This window comes from Ictalurus furcatus, chromosome 11 (genome assembly GCF_023375685.1).
Source record: "Ictalurus furcatus strain D&B chromosome 11, Billie_1.0, whole genome shotgun sequence".
In the NCBI taxonomy this organism is placed as follows: Eukaryota; Metazoa; Chordata; class Actinopteri; order Siluriformes; family Ictaluridae; genus Ictalurus; species Ictalurus furcatus.
Window position 1 is genome coordinate 1860001 of NC_071265.1, and position 17002 is coordinate 1877002.

The 17002-nt window shown below is 36.7% G+C and overlaps 1 protein-coding gene across 2 annotated transcripts in view; it reads right to left on the reverse strand.

Annotated features, from left to right (window-relative positions):
- The window catches only part of oca2 (oculocutaneous albinism II), a 115185-nt gene that overhangs the window by 82003 nt on the left and 16180 nt on the right, over positions 1–17002 (reverse strand). The window contains exons 7-12 of one of the 2 annotated variants that reach the window (XM_053635913.1): positions 14792–14949; positions 13679–13761; positions 10559–10712; positions 6190–6261; positions 4087–4152; positions 2029–2085 (exon numbers count right to left, since the gene is read on the reverse strand). In XM_053635913.1, the coding sequence (XP_053491888.1) occupies positions 2029–2085; positions 4087–4152; positions 6190–6261; positions 10559–10712; positions 13679–13761; positions 14792–14949 (590 nt within the window). Of the gene's footprint in view, positions 1–2028; positions 2086–4086; positions 4153–6189; positions 6262–10558; positions 10713–13678; positions 13765–14791; positions 14950–17002 lie in introns of both variants that reach the window. The other variant, XM_053635912.1, reaches the window with a different exon arrangement.

Below are 17002 nucleotides of genomic sequence, written 5' to 3' on the forward strand. Positions count from 1 at the left end.
TATTATTATTATTATTAGTATTATTAGTATTATTATTTCTTCTGGGTGAAAAATGAGGCGCTGGTGCGTGAGCGACGTAACAGAACTGTTAGGATCCAACATCTGCGCTTAGATTTGAAGTGAGTTTGGAGCTTTTGTCTTCTTTTCTCACTTTACGAAGATTACATTTCAGGATATACATTCCTGGAGTGTTCCTTTGAAACACTAAACACTTGGCGGGAGAGTTTCTTCATCTGAGTGCGCAGGGTAGGACTAAAGAGTATTTCACGCTCGCTTTCATGCAGCCAGAGAGACAGACCGTGCGATGCGGTCGCCATGGAAACCCTTCGTATCTGTCTGTCTGTTTGGCGTCGTCCTAATCGAGGAGCACCACAGTGCCGCGCCAAATCCACCTGTGATGTCACATCTCACAAATTAAATTTGATCCGTGTGGTGAGACACACACACACACACACACACACACACACACACACACACACACAGTGTCCAGAACATGTAAGACACCCACCAGGATTTCATCATGAAATCATTTCTGGTATATTTAATATTCTGTTTATAAAAAAAAAAAAAAAAGACAGACGTTGTGTCTGCGTAATCTGTTGTGAAAACGTAACCTCTTTACGCGGGTTTTAAATGCAGCACATAGATTTCCATCACAGCCTCCCTCGGGCATGACTGATGCATTTCCAAGTCTTTCATCATGTTTAACCCACTTTCCCTCTGTCGTTTATACTCCTCTCCATCATTCAGGGCCGAGTTCATTCTACACTCTATCCCCATATTCATCTCTAATCTAAACTCTAATCTAGATCATAAAGCACAGAGTCACCTACACGCTTAAAAATAAAAGTTCTTCAATGGTTCTTCACAGCACCATCGATTCTGCACAGAACCTTCTTCTTCTCAAGAAGCATTTTTTCATTGTATAAGGTTGTTGAGCTGAGCTATACGGTTCTTTGGAGATTAAAGATGGTTCGTTATAGGTTCTTCAGAGCAGTGTATGGGTTCCTCATGGTATCATAGCGTGACAGGTTAACGTGAACCCAACAGTATATGTAAGGTTCATTGTGGGACTGGAAAAGGTTCGCCTGGCAGGCATCTCTCGTAAGAACCTTACTCTGGTTCCTTAAAGCACTAACTAGGGTTTATTTTTTAGAGAACGTCTGATAACAGGGTTCCTTCTGGCCCTGCTGTGAAGAAGCATTTCTGGGTTCTTTATTTAAAGGTCCACTGAATAGATGGTTCTCGGAAAGAACTTGAGAGTAAAAGGTTCTTTGTGCAACTTGTGCAACGGGGTTCTCCTACGGCGTCAGGCTGAAAACAAAAACCCTTTTCGGTTCTGATTAAGAACCTTTTATTTTTAAAAGTGTGGATCAGAGGGAATTATGGGAATTTCGAAGGCATGAATAAACACACGGCTCGTGTTTACGTGACGATGACGTTTACAGCATCACGCGATCATCACGTCCCGAGTTTTTCTCCAGACATGTTGTGATTTGTGATTAGTGCCAGATCTATCACTGCTTTTTTTTTTTTTTTTTTTTTTAATTTAAATAAAAACCAGCAACAAACAAACTGATTTAAAAAATGTAACTGATTATTTGCCTTACTTTTATTATTAGGATACTTTTTTTTGTTATTTTTAAATTATTTTAATTTTAGACTATTTTTCTATTTTACATACTTTTTATTAAATATTTTATGTTATTATTTTGTTCCTTCCGTCATTACTACTATCTGTTACACTTTTATTATTTGACTATTTTATTTTTTACTCCCTTTTTTGGTTTCTCACTCTGTAAAGCCTTTTGATCAGCATTTTACTTGTATAAAATATTATTATTATTGTTATTATTATTATTATTATTATTATTATTATTATTATTATTATTTCAGCATCACGTTCATGTTCGATTGTCCTTGACAGAACCTGAACCCCATACAGGATTTGAAAATGGAGGTGGTAAATATGATATTCATTCAAATATATATATATAAACTTTTTTTTAAATAAATGAATAAACTCACCTTAACCGCACAATAATCGAAGAAGCCAGTGTCTGAAAAAATGGCCACCAAAATCATCTGAAAGTGAGAATAAAATGTCAAAGTCACAATGTTTTTAAACCTCGGCGTTCCTCCTGCACCGTGCCTAAGCCCGGGACTTTTACAGAACAATTTATTAAGGATGAAAATTTCCCATCGAATTAAATATAATTCATCCACAATATAATGACATTTCTGAAAATGAAATGTGGGTGTATGCAACAGGACGTGCACTCTTTCACCATTTATTACATTTATTTCTCTCCGCTTTTCTTCATTTTTGAGCGGCTGAACGACTCCATTTGTTATTGTTTAATCGATAAAACACTACGTTACAAAATCTAACATCAATCTAACATTTACTAACATTTTGTTCAAATCCTCTGGTTTAATGTTTAGGAAATTGAAGTGTATATTATAAAACCTTAACTACGTGCTATTCAGAGATACACTAGGACATGAAGTGATTGTGAAGTGGGCGGAGCTTTAAGTCTTTGACTGTTTTATTAATATGGTGTAATTAAAACAGCACATTTGTGAGCTTTGGAAAAGCCGTAATTGAAGGATATTAAGGTTTTTTTTATATATATCATTTAAGTGCATATGATTAAATCCATGATATTTATTTCTGTTTTTCAAAAATATATTCGACAGCTGTCCAAAATATGTTTGATGGGGCTGAGTATCAGATATGAGAGGATCCAGAAGCTGTTGAGATGATGTAAAAGAGTTGGAGGCAGTTATAAAGTTATTAGAGGATGTTTATCACACACAGAAGACCACGTAACATAATTACAACCATTTTTATTGCTAAGGAAGGACAAATCTGTGCAACCAAACTCGTCGAATACTGTGTTGTTATAATATAAATGTCTGTTTTTCTTCATTTTATCATAAGGGTGTGCAAACATTTGTACTCCATTATCTGTAGATGCCCGAGTTAAACCATGCTGCGATTCATTTCGTTTTATTTCTAATCCCCAGAATTTTCTTTCATTTCCTCTAAAAAAAAAAAAATGTTTCCTAATGTATGTTTGCATGAGTGTTGGTTGGATGCGTTTGTTTCCGTGGCAACATAAAGATCTTATCCAGGACCAAAGTGTATGACTTGAGTTGTTGCTAAGGGGTTGTGGTTTGCATTAGCACATTAAAGAAAATTACATGTCGAATCAGGTCTAAAAGAAGGAAAGAAAATAAAGAAAAACAATTTCAAGCTTCGTTAGACTCAACACTGATTTCTGGCCTGGTAGAGGATTTACTTTAACCCCTTAAACTCACATATTTAACTCCATTTTACCTAAAAAAAATAAATAAATAAAATAATAAATAACAGTGTTATTCAGTTACAGGACTAAAAACTGCAAAAAATGTAAGTGAATCACTCAAGGAGTCCTTTATTAATGTAAGTGAATCACTCAAGGAGTCATTTAATAATGTAATTGAATCACTCAATGAGTCATTTATTAATGTAAGTTAATCATTCAATGAGTCATAAATTAATGCAAGTGAATCACTCAATGAGTCATTTAGTAATGTAAGTGAATCACTCAAGGAGTCATTTCACAATTTATTGTAAGTGAATCACTCAATGAGTCATTTAATAATGTAAATGAATTGCTCAATGAGTCATTTATTAATGTAAGTTAATCATTCAATGAGTCATTTATTAATGTAAGTGAATCACTCAATGAGTCATTTATTAATGTAAGTGAATCACTCAAGGAGTCATTTCACAATTTATTGTAAGTGAATCACTCAATGAGACATTTAATAATGTAAATGAATTGCTCAATGAGTCATTTATTAATGTAAGTGAATCACTCAAGGAGTCATTTATTAATGTAAGTGAATCACTCGAGGAGTCCTTTATTAATGTAAGTGAATCACTCAATGAGTCATTTATTAATGTAAATGAATTGCTCAATGAGTCATTTATTAATGTAAGTGAATCACTCAGAGGAGTCATGTAACAATGTAAGTGAATTACTCGCAGAGTCATATATTAATGTAAGTGAATCACTCAAAAGTGTGCTTGCTCACCATGCCAAATAACAAGGCTAGCGTTTCAAAGTCGATCCACTCTACAACCGTCATCAGACTGGGCCTCTGCAGGAAGCACACAGACACACACACACACACACACACACAGAGATTGTTAGCAATATATTATGAAGCTATATTTTAATGGTCTATTAAAGGCTAAACCCCAAAGAGAGGGACAGTCAAAAATAATAAATTAAAAGAGGAAAAGAAAGAAAAACAAAGAAAGAAAGAAAAAAAGTTTTAAAAAGAAAATGAAAAAAAGTAAAAAAAACAAAATTTTAAATGAACAAGAAAAAGAAAAAGAAAAAATATTATATATTAAATGTGAAATATTTAAATAAGGAAAGAAAATAAAGAGAAAGAAATCAATAAATATTTGAAGACTTAAAACTTTACAATTAAAATTAAAAAAGACAACTTTAAAACATACTAACTACAAAAGGAAATTATGTTGAAGAAAAAGAAAAAAAATTTAATGAAACTAAATTTAAACTAAATAAAAGGAACTAAACAATTTTTGAATAAAAAGGAGAGATGTTAAATATCTGTAAAGATAGAGAAGAGGAACAAAACAATGTTCCTTAAACTTTAATATAAAAAAAAGGGGAAAAAAAACAAAAGCTGCAGAGCTGTAATCGTCCAGTCAGAGACTCACTCCATCACCAGGGTGATATTACATGCTCATGTGGTCTATAACACACTGATTCAGCTTTACTGTTTTTATCAACTACTTTCATGTAAATAACGCATTACTCTAAAACACTCGCAGTAATTACAGCTCAGTTCTCTGTTCACTAAAACCTTCCTGTCCATTAACGTAAATATTTATTGTCTCCATCACAACAGCGTGACGTCCATGACCGCTCATTTCTCCATCGTACTACTCACTGAGGTGGCATGTAAATTTATTCTCACTCTCATCATCACTTCACTTCCGTCACCCGAGTGGTCTTCATCAGAAATTATAACACTGTTACATCACTGATGATGCTTTCAGAATAACATCACTGCTGCTGGGTTTAGAAGGTTTTAAAAAATTATTATTATTATAATTATAAACAAATAAATAGTTTTAAGCATGTTTTACGGTTTAAAGAAGAATCAAATAACTCCAGAAGTAATTTATTAATGTGAGTGAATCACGCATGGAGTCATTTATTAATGTAAATAAATCACGTGATGAGTCATTGAGTAATGTAAGTGAATCACTCAAAGAGTCATTTAGTAATATAAATAATCACGATACTTAATTTATTAATGTAAATAAATCACGTGATGAGTCATTGAGTAATGTAAGTGAATCACTCAAAGAGTCATTTATTAATCTAAATAATCACGATACTTAATTTATTAATGTAAATAAATCACGTGATGAGTCATTGAGTAATGTAAGTGAATCACTCAAAGAGTCATTTATTAATCTAAATAATCACGATACTTAATTTATTAATGTAAGTGAATCACGTGATGAGTCATTGAGTAATGTAAGTGAATCACTCAAAGAGTCATTTATTAATCTAAATAATCACGATACTTAATTTATTAATGTAAGTGAATCACGTGAAGAACCATTTATTAATGTAAATGAATCACCTGAGGAGTCACTTATTAATGTTAATAAATCATGTGATGAGTCAAGTGACTCAAGTGACGAGCCTTTTATTAATGTAAGTGAATAACATGAGGCGTCAATTAGAATAGAAAATATAATAAATGACCTGAAGAGTGATTTTATTAATGTAAGTGAATCATTCAAGGAGTCATTTATTAATGTAAGTGAATCACATGCGGCGTCAATTAGAATAGAAAATATAATAAATGACCTGAAGAGTGATTTTATTAATGTAAGTGAATCATTCAAGGAGTCATTTATTAATGTAAGTGAATCACATGAGGAGGCATTGATTAATGTAGATAATTAAGGTATAATTCATTAATTAAGGTAATTAAGGTAAAATAGAGAACTGTAGGTGAGTGATCTTCATCAGAAAAAAAAAACACCAACATAACAACTTGTAAAGTTATAAAAAGAAAAAAAATAACTAAAAAAGTTATTGTAAGCATGTTTCAGTGTGTAATGATGAACAAAACCACACGTACGTCTCCGATGTAGGCGAGAGCTGCCAGAGCGGCCAGAGATCCCAACATGGCCGCCAGGGTACGGTGTACGATCTACAGGAAGACAAAAGTAGCAAAATATAAACGTACAATTTTATTGACTATTAAAGCCACTTTAAAAACCCGGGGGGGGGGGGGGGTGGGGGGGGGATTTTGGAAGAAAGCAAGAGTTGGAAAAAAAAACAGCAATAGAAAAGGCGAAGAAAAATGTAAACAAACAAACAAACAAACACAAATACTTTTTAAAGATTCCCATGTGTACCCTTTTTCCATACACTTCCATACACTTGAGGGCTCATGGACACTGGACAACTAAAGCAGTTTTCTACACTTTTTTTTTTGGACAGTATAAAACTGACATCGATTGTTGACGACATTTTCCAGGCTAAAAGTCACAACAACTAATGCTTTAGCTCAGCAGTGAATATTCTTGTTTATAAGATTTTTAGAAATGCTTATGACCACGTTATGACACTGTAATTACAGTTACAGAACGTGGTCAGCACGTTCGCCTCACACCTCCAGGGTCGGGGGTCCGATTCCCACCGTGGCCCTGTGTGTGCGGAGTTTGCATGTTCTCCCTGTGCTGTGGGGGTTTCCTCCGGGTACTCCGGTTTCCTCCCCCAGTCCAAAGACATGCATGGTAGGCTGATTGGCGTGTCCAAAGTGTCTGTAGTGTATGAATGGGTGTGTGAGTGTGTGTGTGATTGTGCCCTGCGATGGATTGGCACCCTGTCCAGGGTGTACCCCGCCTCGTGCCCCATGCTCCCTGGGATAGGCTCCAGGTTCCCCGTGACCCTGAGAAGGATAAGCGCTATAGAAGATGGATGGATGGATGGATGGACACTTGCCTCAGGACTTATGTTAATCGTTTTCCTCAATTACGTCCAGCTGAAACAGTACCCGAGTCGCGCAAAATAGCATTTTGTGGACATAAGGTTGTTATGACACCGTAAAGACAGTTATGTGCATTTTCTCCAAGCTTAAAGTAGAGCTCCATATCGATATTGTTGTCATCTTTGACATAACAGAACGTGCTCTAAGCTACAAAGTCAGCTGACGTAACATTCTAATATGTCTCTCGACGATCTTATGCCACACGAATCAAGCGTTACGTCAACTTGAAATCAAAAAATCATCATCAGTGTGGATTGGATTCAAAAATATATACTTTAAATACAAGCTTTAAAACCTACCAAAGATCAGATAAAATATATATATATATATGAAATATTAAATAAACATGTAGTTAATGCACGCAAACCTTTTCCCGATCGTTTAAATCGTTGGAACGTTGGACTCGAGACTGGAATACGCTTTGTATAACAGCGCATACACAATATTTATGACGGACGTCATAAAGGGCTTACGTATGTCTTACGCAGCCTTATGGGAGACGGTTGTTGTTATTTTGTCGTAATAACTTTCACGACGAAGAATTGGTCACGTATGTTTAAATTTACAATGTCAAATTTCAGCACCTTGGCGTTCCATACTGTTTCTTTTTATTTATCTTATTTATTTATTTTATTTGTTTCTATCGTCTCCGTTTTGAGATGAACAATAAACGGTGGGCAATTTGGAAAAGAGTGCTAGCGTGATGACTCACTTTCCCACTTTGAATGCTCCTCTGAAATATCTCGCTCTTTTATGTTCTATCAAACACAATGTCCCAAAGACACGCTCTGCCTGTGCTTAAATCCAGAGAAGCCGCTCTCATACAGACAAAATCACTGTAATCATCCAAGATGGACGCCTCATCACAGAGTGGCATGTGTCATTCGGAAAAATTACGGTTTTCTGTCTTTCAAGCACAATATCTACGGGGGGGGGGACACAAAAAGTGTGGAGTGTTTTTCTGACGCTTTTATAGAACAGCATTTACTGTGTGTGTGTGTGTGTGTGTGTGTGTGTGTGTGTGTGTGTTTCTGCCCATAAAATTCCATTTAAGCCGTCAAGCATGACGATCCTAAAGAGACCACAAAATGTCTGATCCTCCCCAGAATACGGTACGGACTGTTTTAACTCTTATTTCAGATTTTTCCGAGACGGCAAGATCGTACTCCCGGTACTCGGACTGGAAAGATTTCCACGGTCATGAATATTCCATAAAGCACGATGAAGCTGTTTAAAAGGTGTCTGGTGTAAGAAATCCAACATGCATTATTTATGTGTCATTTAACGCGCATAAATATTCATAAATATTCATAAATATTCAATGCTAAAGGTTTCTCTGATTTCAGGCACTGGCTCATTTTGCAACAAATATCCATATTTTTAAGCTGCTTATAAAAACGCCTAGCTTCACTGTGTTACTGTGTGCACTCATTATAGGCTTATTTATATTCATATTTACTTATGCACTCGTTATTTATACCACAGCGGCGTTGAATTCTAAACAGGACTTTTGGTAGTTTTTATATTTACAGTGCAGTTAATATTTTGTCATGGTACCACCTGGAACAATCTGGATTTTAGGTCTTGAAGCTACACAAAATAACCCATGATATAGTTAGCTAAAGTGGGGTGAGAGGCGGGGCTTAATGTGCATGGACAAAAAAGGAGGTGGGGTTTGGCACATATGGACATGTATGAGAGGCGGGGCTTCATGTTTGTGGACATGAAGGGGACGCGGGGCTTAGTGTACATGGACGTATATTGGAAGTGGGGCTTAGTATATATAGTGCTATATAAGTGTAAGAGGATGAGGGGCGGGGCTTCAAGTGTTCTACATGGACAATAATGAGAGATGGGGGTTCAAGTATTGTACATAAACACGGATGAAAGGCGGGGCTTCATGTAAACATGAAAATGCATGGAAGGCAGGGCTTCAAGTACTGTACATGGACAAGGATGAGAGGAGGGACTTCATGTACATGGATTTGTATGAGAGGCAGGGCTTCATGTATGTTGACTTGTATAGGAGGCGGGGCTTCATGTACATGAACTTATATAGGAGGCGGAGCTTCATGTCTGTGGACTTGTATAGGAGGTGAGGCTTCATGTATGTGGATTTGTATAGGAGGCGGAGCTTCATGTACGTGGACTTGTATAGGAGGCGGAGCTTGGTGTACATAGTCACGGATAAAAAGCAGGGATTCATATACATGAATATGGATGAGAGGTGGCGCTTCATGTACACGGACATAGGTAGGAGGTGGGGCTTCATGTATGTTGACTTGTATAGGAGGCGGGGCTTCATGTACATGAACTTATATAGGAGGCGGAGCTTCATGTCTGTGGACTTGTATAGGAGGTGAGGCTTCATGTATGTGGACTTGTATAGGAGGCGGAGCTTCATGTATGTGGACTTGTATGGGAGGCGAGGCTTGGTGCACATGGTAATGGATATGAAGCAGAGCTTCGTATACCACTAATAACTAATATGAATATGGATGAGAGGTGGAGTTTCATGTACACGAACATGGATAGGAGGTGGAGCTGCATGAAAATGGACATCTTTGGGAAGTGGGGTCAAGCAGTAAACAAATCACTACAATGTTTTTGTACTTCAGCCTTAAACCACTCAAACCCAAATTGTACCCACTGCATCTTGAACACTGTTATTGTTCCTCTGTATCCTGGTGCTGATCTGAGCGAGTCTGTGACACTGATTCATTATGAGCACCCACACAGACTTTCTGCATGACATGGCAGTTTCAGTGGAACTCTCGCTGTCTCCTGACCCCTCCGGCCTGCTCGAGATGTTCACTCACGTGTTTGATAACATTTTAATAAAACGCCATCCGTCTGATCTGAGGATGATTAATTAGAAGCAGGAGGTAAGTGTAGGATCAGCGGGCAGTCACACTGACTCAAAGCTTCTCCTTCACAACTGTGGGCTTTTTATTCCATCAGAACTGACTTGAAAGCATAATTTAACAAATTAATACCATGAATAATGTTAAGGAAATAATTAACGCCTGCATTCGTCTTTAGTTGAAACTTGTAATTAACTGTTGGAAATGTACAGTAATAGCTACAGGAAGTGTTTTGCAGTGTTCTCATAAGTAGTGTATATATATATATATATATATATATATATATATATATATATATATATATATATATATATAAATCAGTTTAGTTTAAAGGAATTTGTCTTCCCTGTAAGTCTGTAAGCAGTACATCCCACTGAAACCTGCAAGAGTTCTGAGTGCCCACTAGTGGTGAACTGCAGCACTGCAGCATTATCATATATATTTCGTATGTTATATATGTATATACTGCAAATGGCTTTAAATGTTACCATGTATTTTGGTGGTGGGGGGTGGGGGGTGGTGGGGGGGGGGGTTGTAAGCATAAAACAGTTCATAAGCCATGAAGTCAGACTGAAGACTGGTCACTTTACCTCGAAAATGATCAACACATAAACTCCAGCCAGGATAAGTCCAGCGATGAGCACCTGAGTTTCCACTCGAAGAGAAAGCGCCTGGTGAGTCATGGACAGAGGAACCACCTGATTGTCCCGCAGGAAGGCCTGCACGTTAATCTGGATTGGAGCTCTGGACAAAGCACAAGATTTATATTATTAAAATTAGTGGATATTTTTTTCATTAAAGATCATTTTTCTACCTCAGTAACAACGTTGTCATCATCAAGAGACTAGTTCGCTTTCATTTTCTCTCAGAGCTTCTATGAGATGTGTGTGTGTGTGTGTGTGTGTGTGTGTGTAAAAATATAATATTATATATATATAATGTATATATATAATGGCTGGTCACTGCAGGCTAGAGCACCGCTTAGCATTTTAGTGCTAATCCATAATAATAAGTGGCTCTGACAATAGTGGCTAATGCACTGTAATGGAATGTAATGCACATTTTCGCTAATGTCAATCCAATTCCTAAATAAAATTTTGATAGATTCTTCAGTCAGATTATACCCAACAGCACCAGGTCACTAGACTACTCGTTTCTCTTTGTCCCCATACTGTACACGCATCTCTTTTCATTTACAAACACCAAAGGGGTCTATTACTATATTTTGTTCAACAATGATATTTTCTATGTCGGTCATCGGGATTAAATATTAAATATTTCATGGATGGTAACTATTTTTTGTTTTATGAACACACCGGAACATTTTTGCTCACGGTATTCCTATAATCCAAGTGATACTGAGAAAAAGTCCAAATTCACATAACATGCAATAATGAGTAAAATGAGCAAATCTAAAGAATCTGGATATTTTTTTAAAAAATAATGTATGCTTGAAAGGATTCATGTCTTGACCTGTTGGACCTAATTAAGGGCCTGTTATGAGTTCATTTTATTATTGTGTCGGTGTTTTCAATTCCAGCCAATGGCATTCTGTAGCTCAGAACATGACAGTGTATTTGAAATGTACCAGATGTACTCAAACAAAGTGGTGGAGGAAAGTGGAGAGGCTATCGTATGTGATTTATACTACAGGCCACTATCTAGTGAAATTTTAGAGTAAACCTGTAATTTACGGCAGTCATCCAGATTACAGTCTAGCAGCTCGTTTTGAGCGGTATTAGACATACCTTTGCTCAAATTGTGTTCAAGGGTATATTATTAAGCAGGGTTGGCAGGTTTAGCCCAAAAAAATTCAGCCATTGGAAAAGTGAGACAGATTTTTTTTTCTTAGCTTTTGAATAGGAGACCAGGTCACATTTCTGATGTATGGACATTATTCACTCCATAATCCCCCTTACCCTCTCCCAATCTTTACAATATATCTTATGACAGAAACGGTTCTGTACATCATAGGCACACTGTCTGCACTTTACACCTAACCTTTGTTTGCAGAAATGCATTAGACCTATAAGATTGAATTCCAATCACTTGCTATAAAAGATGATCTTGGAATATAGTCCAATTAGATGAAAAAATAATAATAATAATAATAAACAAATTAATAAATAAAGAGCAAACCTGGCAACCCTGCAATTAACTGCCATATCCTCTGTGATTCCTGCCAGTGCAAGAATTGGTGCAGTAATAACTGTGGAGCTAAATGGGACCATGAGCATGCTGATCTGATTGCGCAACATAAAGAAAGACAAGCAAAGCAAACAGTCCCCTCTGAAACTATTGGAACGGCGAGGCCAATTGATTTGTTTTTGCTGTAGACTGGAGACGTTTGGGTTTGAAATCAAAAGATGAACATGAGAAGAAGAAGAGTTTAGAATTTCAGCGTTTATTTGCTGGTGTTTATATGTAGATATGTGGATTTATATATAGAACGCAGCACATTTTGTGTCAGACCGACCAATTTGTAGGTGAGCAAAAATATTGGAACATGTGGCTGACGGGTGTTCCTTGTTACCCAGCTGTGTCCTGTTCGATTGAGTGTTTAAACAATAAATAGCTCTGAACGTCTACTCTTGGTTTTAGGCTTCAGTTTCACCTGTAAAGACTGCATTTGTTGCTAAAAGGTTAAACCAACATGAAGATCAGAGAGCTGTCTACGGGAGAAAAGCGAGCCATTTTGAAGCTGAGAGAAGACGGAAAATCAATCAGAGGCGTCGCACAAATATCAGGGATAGCCAATACAACCATTTGGAATGTCTTCAAAAAGACAGAAACTACTGGCGTACCGAACAACCAGACATTGAACGGGCCGGAAAAAGAAAACGACTGCAGTTGCTGACCGAAACATGTGAAGAAGCTGTGAAGAAAAACCCAAAAGCAACAGTCAGTGACATCACCAACATCCTCCACAGGGCAGGGTGAAGGTCTCACCATCCACGGTTTGAAGACTTCGAGAGCAGAAATACAGACGCCGTACCACAAGATGCAAACCAGAATCAGAACGCCAAATTGGACTTTGCAAAGAAATACAGAAACGAGCCACAAAAGTTCTCGAACCAAGATCAACCTCTTCAAAGAAATAACCTTCAATGTGACGGGAAGGCCGAAGTGTGGAGAAAGAAAGGATCTGCTCATGATCCAGAACATACAAGCTGATCTGTGAAACATGGTGGAGGTAGCGTCATGGCTTGGGCTTGCACGGCTGCTTCTGGAACGTTCTCGCTAATCTTTATTGATGATGAACTCATGATGGTAGCAGCAGATTGAATTCAGAAGTTTACAGGAACATCCTGTCTGACAGTTTACAGAGAAATGCATCCGAATGAATCAGGAGGAACTTCATCATGCAGCAAGACAACGATCCAAAACACACTTCCACCTCAACACAGGACTTCATCAGGGGGAAAGTTGAAGGGTTTAGACTGGACACGTCAGTGTAACTCAATTGAGCAGCACTTTACCTCCTGAAGAGGAGACGGAAGGGAGAAATTACTTCTTTGAATTGCTCGTAGCAAAAACGTACAGTCTTGTTGTCTGTAATTCGTAATTCGTCACAACTCCACTCATCCTGTTCAAATGTAACAGCCATGGACTTATTAACAATATTTCGATTTTTTTTTCTTCTTCTTCTAATAAATGTCGAATTTCACCGTTACACTTCTTTACTAAACTTGAGTGTGTGTAAACTGTACCCATTAAGCATCGCGAAGGTCCTCGTTTTGAGAATCTGGTCACTCCTTTTGGAATGTAAAGGTATAGTCCAGTTATAAAACACCTGCTTATAACACAGAGGGACAAAGAAAAAAAAATCAGTGTCATGCCGAGACCCAGACTGCAGCCTCCTGTGGGCAGTGCGGGACATTTGCATTTAGAGTGTTGTTCATACATCACTGTCACTTTTCATTCGGGTTATCATTCACAAGCACTTTTTATTTTTTTTTTCGGTAAAATTATTTATCCCGAGTCACGAAATAAACTAAATATCTCTACGGATCACACAAAGGTCACTCTAAACACACTTCCGTATCAGGTACATGGCATACGAAGTGTAGAGTTTATTCGTATTCTGAGTTCGACACCACACTCTCACTTTTTGGATTCGTCGTGCGTGTACGGAAGTGTGACGGGTAATCGTGTTCATACGTTGATCCCGTATGAATGTCTTCCAATCAAACGTTTACGAGATCGAACTGTAACGTCGTCGTTGGTTTGTTTTTTTTGTTTTTGTTTTTTTTTTGCATGAAAACATGAATTAAAGCCTTGTTCGTTAGCTATACTTAGCTAACATGTCCACACCAATTTAATATACATACTGTACACCTTCATCCTTAATGCTGCAGCATTTTCTTTTCTTTTCTACGTAACATTGAGTTTATTTTCAATTCTATACCAGATGCTTTAAATGATTTCTGACCCTTTATGTTACTACCCGTTGTGTATTAATTCTTCACTGTGTAATAATTCAATCTCCTATAACATATCATCAAGTGTTATTTCTCTTATAAGACAGTGCTGGAAAACTTACAGCTTTTTCTCTGAGCGTTACAAAGCGCCGACACTGGAGATTTCCGTCAATGTTATATATCTAAACATATCTCAATTCAACCGTATCAGTGATTTTTAAAAAAAAAATTATTTATAAATTGCAGTTGTACACGTCTCTGCGAATGAGCTGTTACTATAGGAACAATAACACCTGCGCTACTGTCAGACCTGATCTCATAGGAAATTAATCAACACCTTCGACTGTGACACGTCAGATGTTGTGATTTGATTTTAAGACGTGATGGATTTAAACGTCTGACCTGTTGCACTCGTTTCCTGCGGGCCGAGATCTCTGCTGTCTGCTCTACCTGCACCACGACGTACTCCTGTGCATGAATGTCCTCGATCCCACGCTGAAATGGACCGCCCACCTGAAGCTTCAACAAGGCATTTTCCCGGAAATTCGTCAAGTTCATGGCTGTGAGGTCGGGCGGGTCAAGGAAACGCCCACGGTTGCTCGATTCATTCAGTTCGGGGAATTATGGTCACAAAAAGAAAAGTATTTAAAAGTAAATCAGTGACAAACTGGTGTTTCTATTCATCGATATAAATCTCAGGCTGCTTTCACATGAGGCGTGGGGTTTTTTTCCCCTCTATAATTAACGCACCTTTTACATGTAATCCTACGGAAATTGGGTGGAATGTGGACACTTTAAAAAAGTGCTTTAATCGCAGTCGAGCTTAGTTATTTTTAGAATTACTTTAAAAGGTATTCTTACAGTTATAAGTCACACTATGCATGTACAGTATATTATACATATTTATATGTATTAATACGTTTTTTGCTTACACATGTGTAATAATAATAATAATCTTTTTTTTCTTTCTTTCTTTTTACAGGGACAATGAGGTTAGATGGAGTCCCTGGCAAATCTAAAAAAAAAAATTAAAAAAAAAAAATTATATATATACATACATTATATTTATATATATATATTATTATTATTATTTATAATTTATAATATTTATAATATATATTTATATATTAATATTATTATATTTATAATAATATATATATATAAATATAATGTCGTGCACTGTTTAGTTCCCGACCAATCAGGTTGCAGCTTAGGGGGCAAGCCAGAAGAACAAACATGGAGGACAGAGTTCTGCACTGCAAAAAAAGAATTAAATTAAAAATAAGATGCCTTAGCGAACAGTTTGGTAGAAAAAAAAAATGGTCTTGTTTGTAAGTGAATGAGAGGAGCGTAACAGTATTTTAACATTGAAATCGCAAATGTGTTTTTATTGATAAGAATTAAATGTAATATTTAGCCTGTACCCACTAGGTGGTAGTGTTGTAAGGGTTACGTTGCGCAGGTCACACGAGCAGCTTTTTTCACACACAAAAATAATAATGAAAAATTATTATAAATAATTTATAATAATAAATAATTTATAATAATAAATAATTCTGGTTTTATTACTCAAAAATGGCATAAAAATTTCAGAATCCAAATTTCAAAACATCCAAATTTCTAAAAATCACTTCTATTAAAAGTTTGTGAAGTTAGCAGGCAGGAAGTCAAAGTAAATTTTTTATTTTTTTTTTTAATTATACACATATTGGTGCTGAAATATTCTTAGTCTGTGAAAATTTGTCTTTATTGTTTAACTTTTTGATCTTTTGTTCAAAAGGTTTACAAAAATACTCAAACAATTGCAAACGCAACACAGGTTTATCCAAAAAATATCTTTGTTAAATATAGGTGTGCAACAATTATTGGCACCCCTGTGAATTCATATGAGAAAAATATATTTGAAGTATATTCCCATTGATATTTTAGGGTTTTGTTTTTTTAAGTACACCTGGGTGACTAGGAACAGGAAATTGTTCAAGCATGACTTCCTGTTTCACAGGGGTATAAATATGAGGTAACACAAATTCCCTTAGTGATTCATAACAATGGGTAAGAGCGAGGAATGTAGCTGTGATGTGCGGCAAAAGGTTGTTGAGCTTCACACAATGGGGCGTGTCTATAAGAAAATAGCACAAGCATTGAAAACGCCCATTTCCACCATCAGGGCAATGATTAAGAAGTTCCAGTCGACTGGAAATGTTATGAATCGACCTGGAATTGGACGTGTGTCTATATCGTCTCAACACACTGTGAAGAGGACGGTTCGAGTGGATAAAAATCTCCAAGGATCACAGCTGGAGAATTGCAGGAGTTAGTTGTGTCTTGGGGTCAGAAAGTCTCCAAAACTACAATCTGAAGTCACCTACATCACCACAAGCTGTTTGGAAGGGTTTCAAGAAAAAAGCCTCTACTCTCATCCAAAAACAAACTCGAGCGTCTTCAGTGTGCAGACACTACTGGAACTTCAAATGGGATCGGGTTCTACGGTCAGATGAAACCAGAATAGAGCTTTTTGGTAATAAACACCGGAGGTGGTTTTGGAGCACACAGAGAGGTAGCCATATGGAAAAGTACCTCATGCCCACGGTTAAATATGGAGGTGGATCTTTA